Source organism: Rhinatrema bivittatum, chromosome 3 (assembly GCF_901001135.1).
Source record: "Rhinatrema bivittatum chromosome 3, aRhiBiv1.1, whole genome shotgun sequence".
In the NCBI taxonomy this organism is placed as follows: Eukaryota; Metazoa; Chordata; class Amphibia; order Gymnophiona; family Rhinatrematidae; genus Rhinatrema; species Rhinatrema bivittatum.
Genome location: NC_042617.1, coordinates 544,535,760 through 544,552,876, shown reverse-complemented (window position 1 = coordinate 544,552,876; position 17,117 = coordinate 544,535,760). Strand labels below are relative to the sequence as shown.

The 17,117-nt window shown below is 43.1% G+C and overlaps 1 protein-coding gene across 3 annotated transcripts in view; it reads right to left on the bottom strand.

Annotated features, from left to right (window-relative positions):
* TBC1D32 (TBC1 domain family member 32) overlaps positions 1–17,117 on the bottom strand; it is a 661,976-nt gene that overhangs the window by 602,829 nt on the left and 42,030 nt on the right. The window contains exons 2-4 of one of the 3 annotated variants that reach the window (XM_029596414.1): positions 16,445–16,636; positions 14,345–14,520; positions 3,603–3,761 (exon numbers count right to left, since the gene is read on the bottom strand). In XM_029596414.1, coding sequence (XP_029452274.1) covers positions 3,603–3,757 — 155 coding nt within the window. In that variant the 5' untranslated portion in view covers positions 3,758–3,761; positions 14,345–14,520; positions 16,445–16,636. The remainder of the gene's footprint in view (positions 1–3,602; positions 3,762–14,344; positions 14,521–16,444; positions 16,637–17,117) is intronic. The other 2 variants (XM_029596412.1, XM_029596413.1) reach the window with 2 other exon arrangements.

Genomic DNA, 17,117 nt, shown 5'->3' with positions numbered 1-17,117 from the left:
AGTTCAATCTACCTGTTTATTGTAAGACATCCTCTTTGCCATTGTTTAGAATGTAAACCGACTTGATTAGTAATTCTGTTACTGGAAAATCGGTATATAAAAGTGCTAAATAAATAAATTAATTAATAGCAGTTTATGGACTTCTGCTCTAGGAACTTATCCAAACCTTTTTTTAATCCAGCTACACTAACTGCCATAACCACATCCTCTGGCAATGAATTCCAGAGATTAATTATGTATTGAGTGAAAAATAATTTTTTGCGATTTGTTTTAAATGAGCTACTTGCTAACTTCATGGAGTGCCCCCTAGTCCTTGTATTATCCAAAAGAATAAATAACCAATTCAAATTTACCCATTCAAGTCCTTTCATGATTCTGTAGACCCCTATCATATATCCCCCTCAGCCGTTTCTTCTCCAAGCTGAACAGCCATAACCTCTTTAGCCTTTCCAGATAAGGGAGCCATTCCATCCCCTTTATCATTTTGGTAGCCCTTCTCAGTACTTTCTCCAGTGCAACTATATCTTTTTTGAGATGCAGTGACCAGAACTGCAAACAGTATTCAAGGTGCAGTGTCACTATGGAGAGATAGAAAGGCATTATGACATCCACCATTTTATTCACCATTCTCTTCCTAATAATTCCTAACATTGTTTGCTTTTTTTGACCGCCACAGCAGACTGAGCTGACGATTTCAATGTATTATCCACTATGACGCCTAGATCTCTTTCCTGGGTGGTAACTCCTAAAGTAGAATCTAACATTGTGTAACCACAACAAAGGTTATTTGTCTCTAGATGCATCACCTTGCACGTGTCCACATTAAATTACATCTACCATTCGGAAGCCCAATCTTTCAGTCTCACAAGGTCCTCCTGCAATTTATCACAATCTGCTTGAGATTTAACTAGTCTGCATAATTTTGTGTCATCCACAAATGTAAGCACCTCACTCATTGTGCCCCTTTCCAGATAATTTATAAATATACTAAAAAGCACTGGTCCTAGTACAGATCCGAGGCACTCCACTGTTTACCTTTATCCACTGTGAAAACAGACCATTTAACCCCACTCTGTTTCCTGTCTTTTAACCAGTCTGCAATCCACAAAAGGATATTGCCTCCTATCTATCCCATGACATTTTAGTTTTTTTTAGAAGACTTTCAAAGGGACTTTGTCGAATGCCTTCTGAAAATCCAAATATACCACATCTACTGGTTCACCTTTGTCCACATATTTATTCACCCCTTCATAAAAATATAGGAGATATGTGATGCAAGACATCACTTGGGTAATTCCATGCAAGCTGTGTCCCATTAAACTATGTTAATCTAAATGTTCTGAGATTTTATTCTTTATAACAGTTTCTATGATTTTTCCCGGCACCGACGTCAGATTCACTGGTCTATAGCTTCCCGGATCTCCCCTGGAGCCCTTTTTAAATATTGGGGTAACATTGGCTAACCTCCAGTCTTCAGGTACAATGGATGATTTTAATGATAGGTTACAAATTTTTACTAATAGGTCTGAAATTTCATTTTTGAGTTTTTTTTTAGAACCCTGGGATGTATAACATCTGGTCCAGGTGATTTACTACTCTTCAGTTTGTCAATCTTGTCTACTACATCTTCCAAGTTCACCGTAATTTGGTTCAGTTCATCTGAATCATCATCCTTGAAAACCATCTCCGGATCGGGTATCTCCCCAACATCCTCTTCAGTAAATACCGAAGCAAAGATTTTGTTTAGTCTTTCTGCAATGGCCTTATCTTCCCTAAGTACCCTTTAACCCTGCGATTATCTAATGGTCCAATCGACTCCCTCACAGGCTTTCTGCTTTGGATATATTTTTTAAAGTTTTTATTATGAGTTTTTGCCTCTACGGCCAAATTCTTTTCAAATTCTCTCTTAGTCTGTCTCATCGATGTCTTACATTTAACTTACCAATGTTTATGCTTTATCCTATTTTCCTCTAATGGATCCTTCTTCCAATTTTTGAATGAAGATCTTTTGACTAAAATAGCCTCTTTCACCTCACTTTTTAACCAAGCCGGCAATCGTTTGGCCTTCCTTCCACCTTTCTTAATGAATGAAATACATCTGGACTGAGTTTCTAAAATGGTATTTTTAAACCACTTCCACTCCTGTTGCATATTCTTTACCTTTGTGGCTACACCTTTCAATTTTATTTTATTTTTTACCATTTTCTTCATTTTGTCAAAATTTCCTTTTTTAATGTTTAGTGCTAGAGATGTGGATTTATATACTGTCCCCTTTCCTATCATTAATTCAAATTTGATCATGTTATGATCACTATTGCCAAGTGGCCCCACCATTGTTATCTCTCTCACCAGATCCTGGTCTCCACTGAGAATTAGATCTAAAATTGCTCCCTCTCTTGTCAATTCCTAAACCAATTGCTCCATAAAACTGTCATTTATTTTATCCAGGAACTTTATTTCTCTACCATATCCATATTTACCAAGTCAATATTGGGGTAATTGAAATATCCCTTTATTACTGCACTACCAATTTGGTAAGCTTCCCTAATTTCTCTTAGTATTTCACTGTCCATGTCATCATTTTGGCCAAGTAGGCGATAATATATTCCTATTGCTGTAGTCTTCCACAAAACACAAGGGATTTCTACCCATAAAGATTCAATTGTGCATTTAGTCTCTTGCAGGATCTTTATCCTGTTGGAATCTATGCTATCCCGGACATAAAGCTCCACCCCGCCACCAAGTTGCTCCTCTCTATCATTGTGATATAATTTCTACCCTGGTATAGCACTGTCCCATTGGTTATCCTCCTTCCACCATGTCTCTGATATGCCAATTAAGTCTATGTCATCATTCAGTGCTATACACTCTAACTCTCCCATCTTATTTCTTAGACTTCTGGCATTAGTATACAAACATTTCAAAGTGTTTTTGTTTGTATTATCATTCTGCTTTTCAATTGTCAGGGATAATTTGGAATCTTTAAGCTCAGGTGACTCTTTACTTATAGGCACATGGTCTACTTTTTTTTTTTTTTTTTTTATTACTGGAACCTATTGGGATGCCCTAACGCTAATGCTTCATTAGTATCCTTCGTAGATACCTCCCTCCGAACCATGCACTGCTGAGCGACTGAGGGCTTTCCCCCTTGTTCTAGTTTAAAAGCTGCTCTATCTGCTTTTTAAAGGTTAGCACCAACAGCATGGTTCCACCCTGGTTAAGGTGGAGCCCATCCTTTTGGAATACTCCCCCTTCCCCAAAAGGTTCCCCAGTTCCTCACAAAACTGAATCCCTCTTCCTTGCACCATCATCTAATCCATGCATTAAGACTTCGGAGCTCTGCCTGCCTGATTCTATAATTAATAAAAAAATGAATTTTGTGATCTTTAACATATTTTATATGATCTAGTGTGGCCATATGACTTGATATTGGTTATCAATGCTGGCCTGTTATAGATTTTCAATATCTTCTTATTGTATTTACTAGATATGAAATGTAACTTTTGGGTCAGTACACAAGGACTATTTCATTCTTGCTTTTCATTCAAGACTACAGATGCATTTGCTTTTCATGACTTTGTAAAAGCAACTATATACATTACTTGTGAAAATTTTCATCTGTTTCTTCCAGGTGTAGAAGAATCTCTTCTGCACATTCTGCCGATGGTGCCCCTGAGATCTTTTCTTTCACACTCTGAAGTAATTGTCTGAGCATGGACTGAATCATAGCTTCATCTTCACCAGAGAAATAGGACATCTTTCTGAAATACATACCAATACCCTATTACTGCACTATATTTAGATATTTACTTGTTTCTATATTGAATTATACATCAATTTCTACTCAAAGACAGCAATTATATTTTGTTATCTGAACAAATATAGTTTGCAGAATTTTGCAGAATTGTAAATTATTGTGCACAGAATTCCCCCAGGAGTAATCTTTTTAAACGAATATATTAGTTTGGCTGCCCAGACTTCACTTATCAATTTACTTATGAAGGACATGCAACAATAGTAAAAAGTGTCACAATCACAGTTAGGGTATCATTGTAAATTTATTTTTATACCTTGAATAGTTATTTTATTTATTTATATTTCACATTCTGCCTTTTCCTAGGAAAAGCACAAGACCGATTACAAAGAAGAATGTGAGCTGTACATGTCTGAAGGGTGGGAAAGGGGCATAGCATAAAACCTGGAACTTAAAAATGCAAAACTGTACAGGGTGAATGAGTATACACTAATATCACAATATACAGGAATACCTGGCAATAAGATTGATAGAAATGTAGAGTTCAGACTGAATAGTCGGGTTTTCATTCTTTTTTGAAACAAAAAGTAACAGTTCAATACTCAAAAATGCAGAATTGGGGGGGGGGGGGGGGGGGGGCGCAAGCGCACTGCTGGAAAATCGCTGCCTGAGTCACTTGCTCTACGTGACCACAGCATAAACTCACTGCTTTATTGGTAACATTCACAATATTTTTATGTTCAAAATCTTTGTTTGGATCTTCAGAACGTCTACTGCAAAGAGTGGGAAAACAGAGGTGGCTTTTGCATTTACTTCTGGCACTAAATGAACCGAAATAGATCCACCATTGCCAGAAAAGGACTTTTCCTCCTGTTCGAAAACGCAATCGTTGGCACTGTGTTAGCTGAAATCCTCCAATCGAAAGAGATACTGAAAATTAATATTACTGCGACTAGAGAAATTAAAACAGCAGTCGCTGAGCTTTCAACAAAAATAGCTCCTTAATCGCATGGACTAGAAGATTTGGAATAGCAGAGGTGGTCTCTACAGAAGTGACGCAGCTCAAGGCCACAACGAGGAAAGTCAAGCTGCTGCAGCTTAATGTTGAAGAGCTCTCTAACCATAATCAGTGGAACAACGAAAGATTGGTCTTCATGAAGGAACAGGCATAATTAAATATTTAGAATCTATGATTCCATTCTGCCTGGGATTCAAATTCTTGTCTCCATTTGAAACGGAATGAGCTCACAGGGTGCCCTCTCACCCCTTGACTAATGCCAAATACCTGGGGCCTGCAGTCTTAAAAATTCTACACTATCCATCAGTTTTAGAAATACTCTAACATCCAAGAAAGAAGCCAAATATTCAAATAGACAGTGTCAACATTCTTTTCATCCCTGATTTAGCAAAGACCATGGCTCAGCGCCATCAAACGCTTCTGGGACTGAGGCCTCAACAGCATCAGATGGATGTGCAATTTGGTCTTTTTTCTCCAGAGACTATGTGAGTTACACTCAATCGCACTAAGAATTTTATTTCTCCTGAAATGCTGGCAGACTTCCTTCATCAGTAAGCAACTGCAAATAGCATAAACTTTTGGTGTTGCAACGCATTGGGCACTTTTAAAGGATTGATTTTTTTCTTCCTGCTTTCTTTCCCACTGGTGCCACAGCATTTTTTTACGTTGATATCTTAAAATTAAAGCAGCATTATCAGTTCCTATTTTAACATGTTGTTGAGATTTCTTTCACTGTTTGTAAGGATTTGAATATCCTGGAAGAATTCAAAGTTTCTTTTCTTCCCTATATTCCTCAGAATCTACCTTGATGTCTTTTCACATTGCAGTGTTTTTGAAGCATCTTACACATCTGACTTTAACTGACGTAGAAATGAACAAGCTTGATTCTCTGAGACCATGACTACGTACCCTTTTTCAGCAGCTTTGCCCATCTCAAGGCCCCCATCATAGTCTGCTCCTCATCCGGGTGGGGTTGCACTTTTCCCTGTTGAAGTGTCTTGAAGCATGTATGGCACAGATTGACCGGTAACACTTGGAAAAAAAGGAGCCCTCGTGGAGGGTACACCTTGACTTTAGCAACTCCCGAAAATACGGTTCTTCAGATTGTCTAACTTCTAGTCCCTTCCTCATCCTCTTCCGAAGGCGTCTCTCTAACTACGATCTACTTACCTCGCTGCACACCGAGATCCCCCAGCTGGCACCACCTCGTGAGAGAATCCCAGCCCCGCCGACCAGACCTCTCGCAGCACCATTTTAATAAACTAGGAAAGGGAAGCCAAGAAACAACTTCCAACAATCCAGGTAAGAGCCCTTTAAAGTCAAGGCTCTATCGCAACAAAGGGGCCTGCCACGTTTACGCCCCTCCATACTGCCCCAAGAAAATGCCCTGATCCTTTTCACACAGAAGCCTTACTGCTGAACCACCTCTCTAACTACCTGATTCTTGGACTCAGGACATCTTCTAATCTCTCTCTTTTACTTGCCACCCCCCATCCCTGTCTACCTATTCTTTCAACAATAATGGGACACAACGCTATTCCAATCATATACAAAAGCAGGAGATACTCACCAATTAAACAAGTCACACCTTTGGATATACAAACACGACAAAAAAAGACTCTTACCCATTATGCTCTCTCCACTAAACCAACTTCTTGGTCTTACCTTATTCTCAGCAACTCTACTGAACGCTCAATCCCGAACGAAAAAAATCACATCTACTCTATGACTATCTCGTTGATGAGCAACCAGATCTATGTGCCATCACCGAATCTTGGCTAAAACCAGAAGATTCAGTCCTGCTCAACCAACTTCCTCTCCAATCATTTGATATCTTCTCGATCCCTAGACCAAAAAAAAAAAGAGGAGATGGCCTGCTATTAGCCTCTAAAAAAATTCTTGGATTATCCCTCCCCACAACCAACTCTTCCCCCTCTCTCGAATTTGCTGTCTTTAAATCCCCTCACCTGCAACTAGGCCTCATTTACGCTCCTCCAGGCCGACTCGACTCAGACCCTTCTCCTCTAATAGAAAGTATTGCTAGGCACAACAACACGGACTCGCCGGCCTTACTGCTTGGAGATTTCAATCTCCACGTGGATGCTAATCCCCGTTCCTCCAACTGTGATACTTTCATCAACACTCTCAACCTCATGGGCTTTCAACAGCTAATAAATGAACCCACCCACAAAGCAGGTCACACATTAGACCTAATCTTTATTAATCAAGGTCTCACCCTCTCTTCTTCCATAGTCTGCTTGCCAATCCCATGGTCTGATCACAAGTTATTCAATACCTCTTTAGCCATCCACCATCCTAGCACTTCAACCTCACAGAAAACAGCGATTCATTTCAGAAAATTATGCAACCAGGAAACCCTCATCACAAATCTTTCTGAGGAACTTAAACACATTAACATAACGGACGCGGACTCAGCCATCGCATCCTGGACCACTATAACAAATAAAGTTGCAGATCTGACATGCCCTCTAGTATCCAAAACCATCAACTCTAATAAAGAAAAGAAAAAGCCATGGTTCACCCCAGACCTCAGATACTTAAAGCGGGAACTCAGAAACAAAGAACACATCTGGCGAAAAAACCCTACGTCTGCGAACATCTCAGCCTTCAAAACCAGCATGCACCAATACAGGATCTCCATTCTCCAAACAAAAAGATTTCTATTCCCGAAAAATCCACCACTTCATTTATGACCCAAAAGCCCTTTTCTCCCTGGTCTCATCCCTCACAAAACCACCCACAACCGTCATCCCGGATGAAAAAGCCGCAAACAAAGCCGAGGAACTTGCCATCTTCTTCAAAGAAAAAATAGCCAACCTCCTGATCCCTCTTCGGAATCATAAAAATCCTTCCCCCCCAACACCTTCTATCAATAACAACGCCATCACATGCATCATGCCTGGAAGCCTTCGAACCAGCATCCTCTTTAGAGATTGAAAACATACTAAAGAAACTTAAACCTGCTTCCCACCCTCTTGATTCAATTCCTGCGAATCTTCTCATAGCAAGTGCCAAAGTTATTGCTAAGCCAATCGCTCAAATCATCAACGCCTCCCTTATCCAGGGCCTAGTGCCAACCTCACTTAAACTCGCCATCTTGAAACCACTTCTAAAAAAGCCAAATCTCTCTCCGGATAACCTAGCTAACTTTCGACCAATAGCAAATCTCCCTTTCATAGCTAAGATCCTTGAAAGAATTGTAAATCATCAACTCTCCGAATTCTTAGACGACAACAACATTCTAGCCACAACGCAATTTGGCTTCCGTAAATCCAGAAGCACCGAATCCCTTTTAATTTCTCTGACAGACAACATTCTTTTCAACCTAGAGAAAAAACAACCGTGCCTTCGCATACTCCTCGATCAGCGACATTCGACACTGTAAACCATGAGATCCTCCTTAACCAACTAGCAGAGATCGGAATCAAAAACACCGCTTCAACTGGTTTAAATCCTTCCTTAGAGACAGGTTCTATAAAGTTAAGATCAACCACAAAGAGTCCCAGCCTATCAGCTCAACGTTAGGCGTCCCTCAAGGTTCCTCCTTATCTCCGACCTTATTCAACATTTACTTGCTCCCTCTCTGTAACCTACTACCTAATTTGAATCTAACCCACTACATATATGCGGACAATGTCCAAATTCTTATTCCAATAACCAAATCACTGCAAGAAACCCTCCATTTTCGGAATTCTTGCTTCTTTTCCATATCCAGTCTTCTTGAAGACCTCTGCCTAATTCTCAATGCCAACAAAACCGAATTCCTCCTCATCACCCAAGATGGCAACTACCAGCTCTCTAATTCTCATCCAGTGGCAACCCCCTCTCTATCTCCCCTGGTCAGAAATCTAGGAGTTATCATGGACAACCAACTGAATCTCAAAAGCTTTATTAGCAACACAGTGAAAGAATGCTTCTTCAAACTCCAAGTCTTAAAAAGACTTAGACCCTTACTCCACCTCCAGGATTTCAGATCAGTTTTGCAAGCAATCATATTCTCAAAAATTAATTACTGCAATTCTCTTTTACTTGGTCTCCCAGCTATCTCCCTAAGACTTCTACAAATGCTACAAAATGCCACTGCTAGGATCCTAACTAAAGCAAAAAAAAGGGACCACATCACTCCAATCTTAAAGAATCTCCATTGGCTTCCTATAAAATACTCTATAAATCTCTTTCAACCATACACAAATCTATCTACAAAACCTCACACCTCGATCTCAGGATTCCACTGCAGCTACATTCATCATCCCGTCCATTAAGATCGGCACAAAAAGGCTCACTAAAAGCCCCTTCAATCAAAATATCCTCTAACAAAAGAGCCTTCTCCACAGCGGGCCCTAAACAATGGAACTCTCTGCCTTCAGACCTTAGGCTCGAACAATGCCCAATAAACTTCAAAAAAAGACTCAAGACTTGGCTTTTCACCCAAGCATACGCCTGATTCGACTTCACTAACACTCTCCCGTCTGGGTCAACACACCATGTGTCCCACTACTTAATAATCCCAGAAACAAATACAATCTCCTCCTGCCAAAGACTGACTACTTGTTACTTGACTGATCCGAGGGATCACGTGATGTAGCAGCGGGAAGGACATGCTTCTTCTCGGCTCCGGGCTCCCTCCCCCAGCGCGAACGGAACTACCGCGGGTCTGAAATCATACCCCTAATCGGAGGACTTGGGAAGTGGGGGAAAGTTGCCGGCAACACCCGCGGTGACTGAAACGGGTCTGATGACAGCGAAACCGGGAAAAAAGGAGAGAGAAAAAGTAAAGACGCTAGCGGCAAAAATGGCCGCCGCAGCTAACAGCGGGCCCCCATCCCCCTCGCTGCCTCTCACGATCGCCGATATCAAAGAGGTGATAAGGGAGGCGTTGGACGAAAAATGGACAGTGCTGACAGAGCAACTCGGGGAAGTTCGTGATTCCCTGGCGGCACTTCCCCCGAGGCTAGAGGTGGCTGAAGCGCGGATTTCAGACCTCGAGGATGCAGGGGTGGCGAGAGCTTCTAAAATGGCGGCGCAGGAGAAGGAGCTTCGTGAGTTACAAAACAAAATAGAAGACCTAGAAAATAGGGCCCGCCAGGACAATCTCCGCTTTTTAGGTTTCCCCGAGTCCATAGAAGGGGAATTGCGGTCTCTTTTGGAATCCTGGCTTCCTGAGGCGCTGGCGCTTCCCCACCTCCAGGGCCGCCTGGTTGTGGAGCGGGCCCATCGTCTTGGCGCGAAGGTGCAGGCCTCAGGTCGACCGCGTTTAGTCATAGTCAAAATCTTAAACTCCGCGCATAAAGCGGAATTATGGAGAGCCTTTCGGGCAAAAGCGGATTTGTCCTACCAAACACATGCCATTCGTATTTTTCAGGACTTTTCAGCCTCTGTGTCTGCAGCATGGAGAGGTTTTTCCTCTATTTGCTCGACTCTTCACTCTAAAGGGCTGAAGTTTGCTTTGCTGTACCCGGCGCGCCTGCGAGTATGGCACGCAGCGAAAGTACACACCTTCGAATCAGCAGACAAGGCGAAGGATTTCCTTAACACCTGAGAATACAAGGCAGACCAGGCAGGTTATTTCTGGACAATAGACCTCGCGGGATTATGAAGGGCCACCAAATGCAGTTTCCCCGGCTACGGCAGGGGAGTCGGCAGGCTGAGACATTTGTGAATTTTCATGTGTGTACTTGCCTTTCTCCTTGGATATTACAGTTGAGTTCTGGCAGGTGTTACAAGTTGGATTCGGGACACCGGTTGTGCTGAGATCTGACCGTGTTTAGACCCGTGGGGTCACTTGGACGAAGGAGAGTAGACCCCATCCTTGCGTTTCCAGCGTGGGACCTTTTTTTTTTTTTGGTTTGGAATCGGAGGTCTGGCATATAGCAGGGAGAATGGTTCGGTGAGTGCGACGCTATGCCAAAACACCAGCTTTGCCGACGGATAAAGGTTGCCTGATGGATGCTACAGAGCAATTCCGGACAGTCCCAATCACAGGACTTAAGTGGACGTTGGGCACTGGCTGATGGGAGCGGGTGTTTTCAGTGTTTTGAAAATTTCTTTAACATTCCTCCCTTTCTTTTTGCTGTTTTACCCCAATCATGCATATATGGGGGTTGTTTGCGCCTGAATAGGGCTCTAAGATGTTTGGGGTTATTGCTAGTAGTAGGAGGGATTCTAGCAGGTTACAGGGGGTTGTTTAAAGGTTGCTATCTGTTTCAATGGGGGGGTAGTCTTGGATGCATCAGCAGCATGATCTTGTGGAAATGGTAGATAATAGAGGTGGGGCTTTGGGGGGTAGACGGGTCAAGGGCTCTTGACCGTGGGGGGGTGGGGGGAGGGGGGGTTGAGAGTGAGTGGTTTGGGAAGTGGGTCAGCCGAGCATCGCGATGGCGATGGTGTGTGTGGTCGGGCAATGGGGATAAGGGAGATGTCGGGAGAGTCCTAGCTGGGGGGGCTCTCCGACTGTATTGGGTGGCGGTGATGGTGCAGACAATAATTCCCATCTCGACAAATGAGTAATGTCACGAGGGTAGTTTCCTGGAATGTGTGTGGGTTGCACTCTCCTATTAAACGCTCCAAGGTTCTCACCTGGTTGAAGAAGCAGAAGGCCGAAGTAGCATACTTACAGGAGATGCACCTTACGGAACAAGAACACGCTAAACTAAGACGTGACTGGGTTGGGGAGGTCCGCTCGGCCGCAGCTACTAAGCGGTCGGCGGGGGTGGCGATTCTTATTCACAACAATTTGCCTTTAAAAATTGAACATGAGATTGGTGACCCCCAGGGACGGTACCTGATTCTAGTGGCGGACCTGTTAGGCCACAAGATAGTGTTCTGTAACATCTATGCTCCCAATGTTTACCAGTCCAATTCTTATCGGGGTATATATGCACACCTTCTTCCGTATATCTCTGATACCTTGATAGTTGGTGGCGACTTTAATACGGTCCGTGATGCGAAGCTGGACGCAGCCCCTTCGTGGCGGCGAGAGCCGGGGTTAGGCAAAGGCCCTCAGTTTATGGAAGATAAGCTACACTTGATGGACGCCTGGAGAACCTTGCATCCACAGGAGCGAGATTTCACCCACATCTCTCGGGCACACTCATGTTTGGATTATTTTTTAGTGAGCAGCCATAGTTTTTCGATGCTCAGGGATGCGGGCATCGAGAATATTGTAATTTCCGATCATGCCCCGATTTGGGTGGAATACCAGCTGACAAGTGGCAAACCTGGTGTCAGAATATGGCGGTATCCATATTATTTGGCACACGATGCCCGGTTCCAAGGTTTTTTACGGGAACAATGGCAGGATTATGCTCTTTCCAATCAGAAACATAATACCCAACCAGTTCTTTTTTGGTATACAGCCAAGGCGGTACTGAGAGGTGCCATTATCTCTTACATAGCACATAGGAATAAGATGATCAATAAACAAATCTTAGCTTTAACGGTCAGGCTCCGCCAGGCCCGAGTGAGGTTAAGCTCCTGCCCTAATGACCAGTCCAGGGATGAATATCGTTCCACCCAAGCAGCCCTGAACTCCTTAATCCATGAACGGGGTAAGAAAAGTTTCCTCTATTACCAATTTCGGCTATACCAATACGCTAATAAAACAGGGCGTCTGAAGTCCAATTTGATTCGTTCACACCGCCCTAATCGATATATTCCGGTGTTAAGAGGATCTGATAACTCGATCCTTAAGGACACCCCTTCCATATTACGCACATTTAGGGAGTTTTATGCTACGTTGTATACCTCGGGAGGGGAGAACACAGAGGCCTATAAGGCATTTTGTGATAAGCTGCAGATTCCAAGTATGACACAGGGGCAGAGGGAATGGTTGAATCGCCCTATCACGGAGGCGGATGTCAGGAAACAGGCTAAGCCACTCAAGGCGCCGAGCCCAGATGGGTACACCTCCGAATTCTTTAAGATACTGGTAGATCAAATAGTGGGTCCTCTAGCAGCTGGTTATACGGCTATGATTGAACAGGGAGCGTTTCCTGAACATGGAAACCTGGCCCAGATTACCCTCATCCCGAAGGGAGGTAAGGACCCCCAATCACCGGGATCCTATCGCCCGATATCCCTGCTGAATTGCTGGCAGACAGACTGGCTTTGGTTATACCATCTCTAGTAGGGGGAAATCAGGTAGGGTTCGTCCGACGACGACATGCATTAGCCAATATACGTAAAGTCCTCGCAGCAATAATTATGTGTCGCCAAATGAATACGCCTTATTTAACAATAAGTTTCGACGCTGAGAAAGCGTTCGATAGGGTCGAATGGAGTTACCTCTTCGCCCTGTTAAACCGCATGGGATTTGAGGGGTTTTACTTGCAGGCGCTGCAACTCCTCTACACGGACCCTAAGGCGATGATCTGGGCAAACTGAGCGCAGTCTGAACCTTTTGGGATGACTCGAGGTACGAGGCAGGGTTGCCCTTTATCACCACTATTTATTTTACAATTAGAGCCCCTGCTCCTAGCTATTCAACAAACTCGGGAGATTAGAGGAGTGCGTATGGATATGGAGATTTTTAAAAGTGTGGCGTTTGCTGACGATTTGATGGTTTTCATCACGTCTCCCCAGGCTTCCTTGTCTGCTTTGCCGCGGGTGATCTGGGCCTTTGGTGTATTTTCAGGCTTCAAACTAAATGAGTCCAAATCTCAAGTATTAGCATATCCATCCACACTTAGGGAGACGTGGCCAGAGGTCTTCCCGTTGCAATGGGCCACGGACGAATTGAGCTATTTGGGGGTGCACATTCCGGCGGATCCGGAACTACTCTATCGCGCCAACATTCCATATCTCATGCGCAGCACGATTGAAAGCTTGGCAGGATGGAGGGGGCTACCACTTTCTCTTAGCGGCTGGGTAAACCTGTTTAAGATGACAATCTTACCTAGATGGCTTTATTTATTCCAAAATCTGCCTTTACTATTGAGGAGGACTGATGTTAAGAAACTCGAAGGTGCTTTTAGGCGCTTTCTCTGGAAGGGGGGGGAGGCCAAGGGTGCCGCTGGCCTGGTTACATGCCCGTTGGAGCCAAGGGGGTCTGGGATTTCCAAATTTGGGGACGTATAATCTAGCCAGTAATCTCAGAATTATTAGGGATTGGTTGTTGTGCAGGACGGACTACACCCCACTCGGGGCAGATAGAGCAGTGATGAACCCGATGGCACCGTCCTATGTGGTGCAGTCCAGTACGGCACCTTTCACGTCTTTTCTTACTCAAACAGTGTTAGTCCACCCTCTGCGACAGACGTGGCGCAGAGTTATAAAATTATTAAAGATACGAACACAGTGTGCGTATCTTCTCCCAGTAGTCGGGAAAGCAGATTTTAGCCCAGGCAGTTCCTCCACCTATTTTTGCAAATGGATAGAAAGGGGGGGGTCACATATTTGGGCCACCTGATGACGATGGAGGGGACCCCACTCCCGTTTCGAGAGTTCATGACAACATATGGGTTTGGCAACACGCACACCTTTCCTTATCTCCAGATACGCCATTATATACAATCATTGCAAGCAGACAGTCGAAGTCCCTTGGTATTTCTTACCTTAGACAATCTGTTTCGGTTTAATGACAAAGGGGTTCCGTCCTTATCCTGGTATTATAAATCATTGCGAAAGAGTCTGGAGTTAGATCACTGTACAGTGTTGGAGGCCCGCTGGAATGGGGATGGGGACTTCAAGGTGATGGCCTCCATCTTGCGTGGCTGTTTTAAGCGAATAGCTAAAACAACGGATAGCATGTATTATCGGGAGATGCAGTTTAAGTTTTTTAATCGAGCCTATATATCTCCACATGCGGCCTCACATTTTATACCGGGATCCACGGCTCAGTGTCCCCGGTGTGGCCGGGGCCTGGGAACATTGTCCCATGTATTTTGGACATGCCCGCTGATTTTTCGCTTTTGGCGGCGGATTGCAGACTATATGGCTGATTTAATAGACAAGGAATTCCCAATCTCCCCACTGTGGTTACTTTTTGGATGCATCTCCCCAATATTTATCCATGATTCTGGCGCTCGCATGCTCCTACGCAAGGCCTGCTTGGTAGGGATAAAAATGATTCTTCTACAGTGGAGGTCCTTGGAGCCCCCCTCTTTTTGGGCGTGGAGGAACAGGCTACATCAGATGATGCTTATGGAGAAGTTGGCGTCTCAATCATCCCCACAGAAAAGCCGTAGATTCCTCGCTAGGTGGGAGTTGTATATACAGTCGCTGTCACACAAAGCCCGCAGTTTGGTCCTAAATGCTTAATTGAGGTGGGGAGTAACTGGCACACCAGAAAATGTTAATTGATATTAGTTATATGATGATTGGCTGACACTGAATGGTTTATTAATCAGAACACTCACTCAGGGGGGGGGGGAATTCTTGCTTTATCTAATGTTGTATTGTTCGCACTGTGCGGTGTCAGTGTACCCACCTCACAGTATTGTTGTATTGTTATGGTTTTGAAAATTTAATAAAAACGTCTCAACATACTTGACTGATCCGAATCGCTAGTATGTTAGATTTCAGTAATTTAAAAAATGTTTCTCTTAATGTTTCATGCAACTTAATTTAATTTAATTAATTATTCACCCAGTTCTTCATTTCCTTGTTCTATGTAAGACATTTGTGTTATGTCATCCCAAAGTTATATGTAAACCGAAGTGATTGGTAACATTGTTACCAGAACCTCGGTATATAAAAAAATGTCAAATAAATAAATAAATTTATTTATTTAAAAACTTTTCTATACCGGCATTAGTGGGTACATCATGCCGGTTTACATTGTAACAAAAGTTTGAAAATACATATAACAGGAGTGGAAAACTGGGAGGGGTACAAGTAGGAACAGTAAGGAAGGATAGTGAAACAGCAGATAAATAAAATTCTTAAAAATGTGAAACAGCAGATAAATAAACTTCTTAACAATGTGAACCAAGGAATGCATCATTATAGGGCTGTTCAAGCTGCAAATCGAGTAGAGCTAATTGATAATGATTGTTGCTAATACATTAGAGAGAAGTATTGACTGTAGCTTTGTACAAATGAAGGTAGCGAATACTGGAGTTATACATAGTTAACGGTCAGAGCTAATACATAAGTTAATACATAGATAAGCTAATACATAGATAACGATCATAGCTAATACATAAGAGAAAGCTATGGACTGTGACTATATATATTTGAAAGAAGTGTATATTGGATTTATACATAAGTATGTAAAAGGATATTGTAGTAATATGCATAAGTAATTCAGGTATAAAAATACAGAAGAGTGGTTAGGAGATCAGAGAAAGGGCTGTTATAAAAATCAGATGGCCGCGCGTGCCAAGGTGGGAGGGGGGGTACTTTTGCAATTTCCGACAACACCACAATTAAGTGTTCCCCAGTTCCCTCCCAGTCCGCTCCTATTAAGGAGCGGACTGGGAGGGAGCGGACTTCCCTACCCCCCTACTTAAACTCCCTTCCTCTCCATCCCCTAAACCCTATTTATCTATCTTTTTTTTTTTTGTTTTAAAACTTACTTCAGGGGTGGCGTGCGAGTCTGTGGGACAGCGTTCAATGGCACTGTCCCGGCCCACCCCCTGCCCCGCTCCTTCCCACCCAGACCCCACCCCCTAGCTCACCACTTTGAAGAGGCCCAGAACTTGTACACGTACCGATGTTTTACTCATGTGGCCGGGCCTCTTTTGAAATTCGCGCAGCATGCGCACAATGCCCGGCCATGCACGTAAATTCCGGTTTTTACGCGCACAGGCCTTTTAAAATCCGGCTGTAAGTTTGTTAAATCCTTAAACAATCTTCTTCAAACCCCTTCTATTCCGTTGTGTCTGCACTTCAGCTCATTTCATCTGAAATGAAAAATATTGAAAATTGGGAGTCCTGCAACATTTGAAGACTTTGGTTAGGGCACTGGTCTGTAGCTAGCTGGACTCCTAATCTTTACTTCTGTTCTATTTCTGAAGCATTTTCGCTCTCAAGCAGTCCAATAAATCAAGGAGTAAAGACACAAATTCTACTTTCTATCATGCCAACTCTGATCGAATCCTCATCAGAATAGCTGAAGAAGTTTGGAGACTCAGATCTACTTGCTTATCTGGAAAGTACACTGTTCTGTTTTCTAAGGCATCATGATGCCTGAAGCAAGCCAGTAGATCAAAGAGAAAAAACAAACACAAATTCTGCCTTCTACTATGTACTCTATTGATTCGCCTTTATTTGGTTAATAGATCAAGGAGTGAAAAGTGCAAACTTTGCTTTCTACCATGCACCTTATTGTACTTCCTTTCTTTAGCCAACAGATCAAGGTGTAAAGATGCAAACTCTACTTTC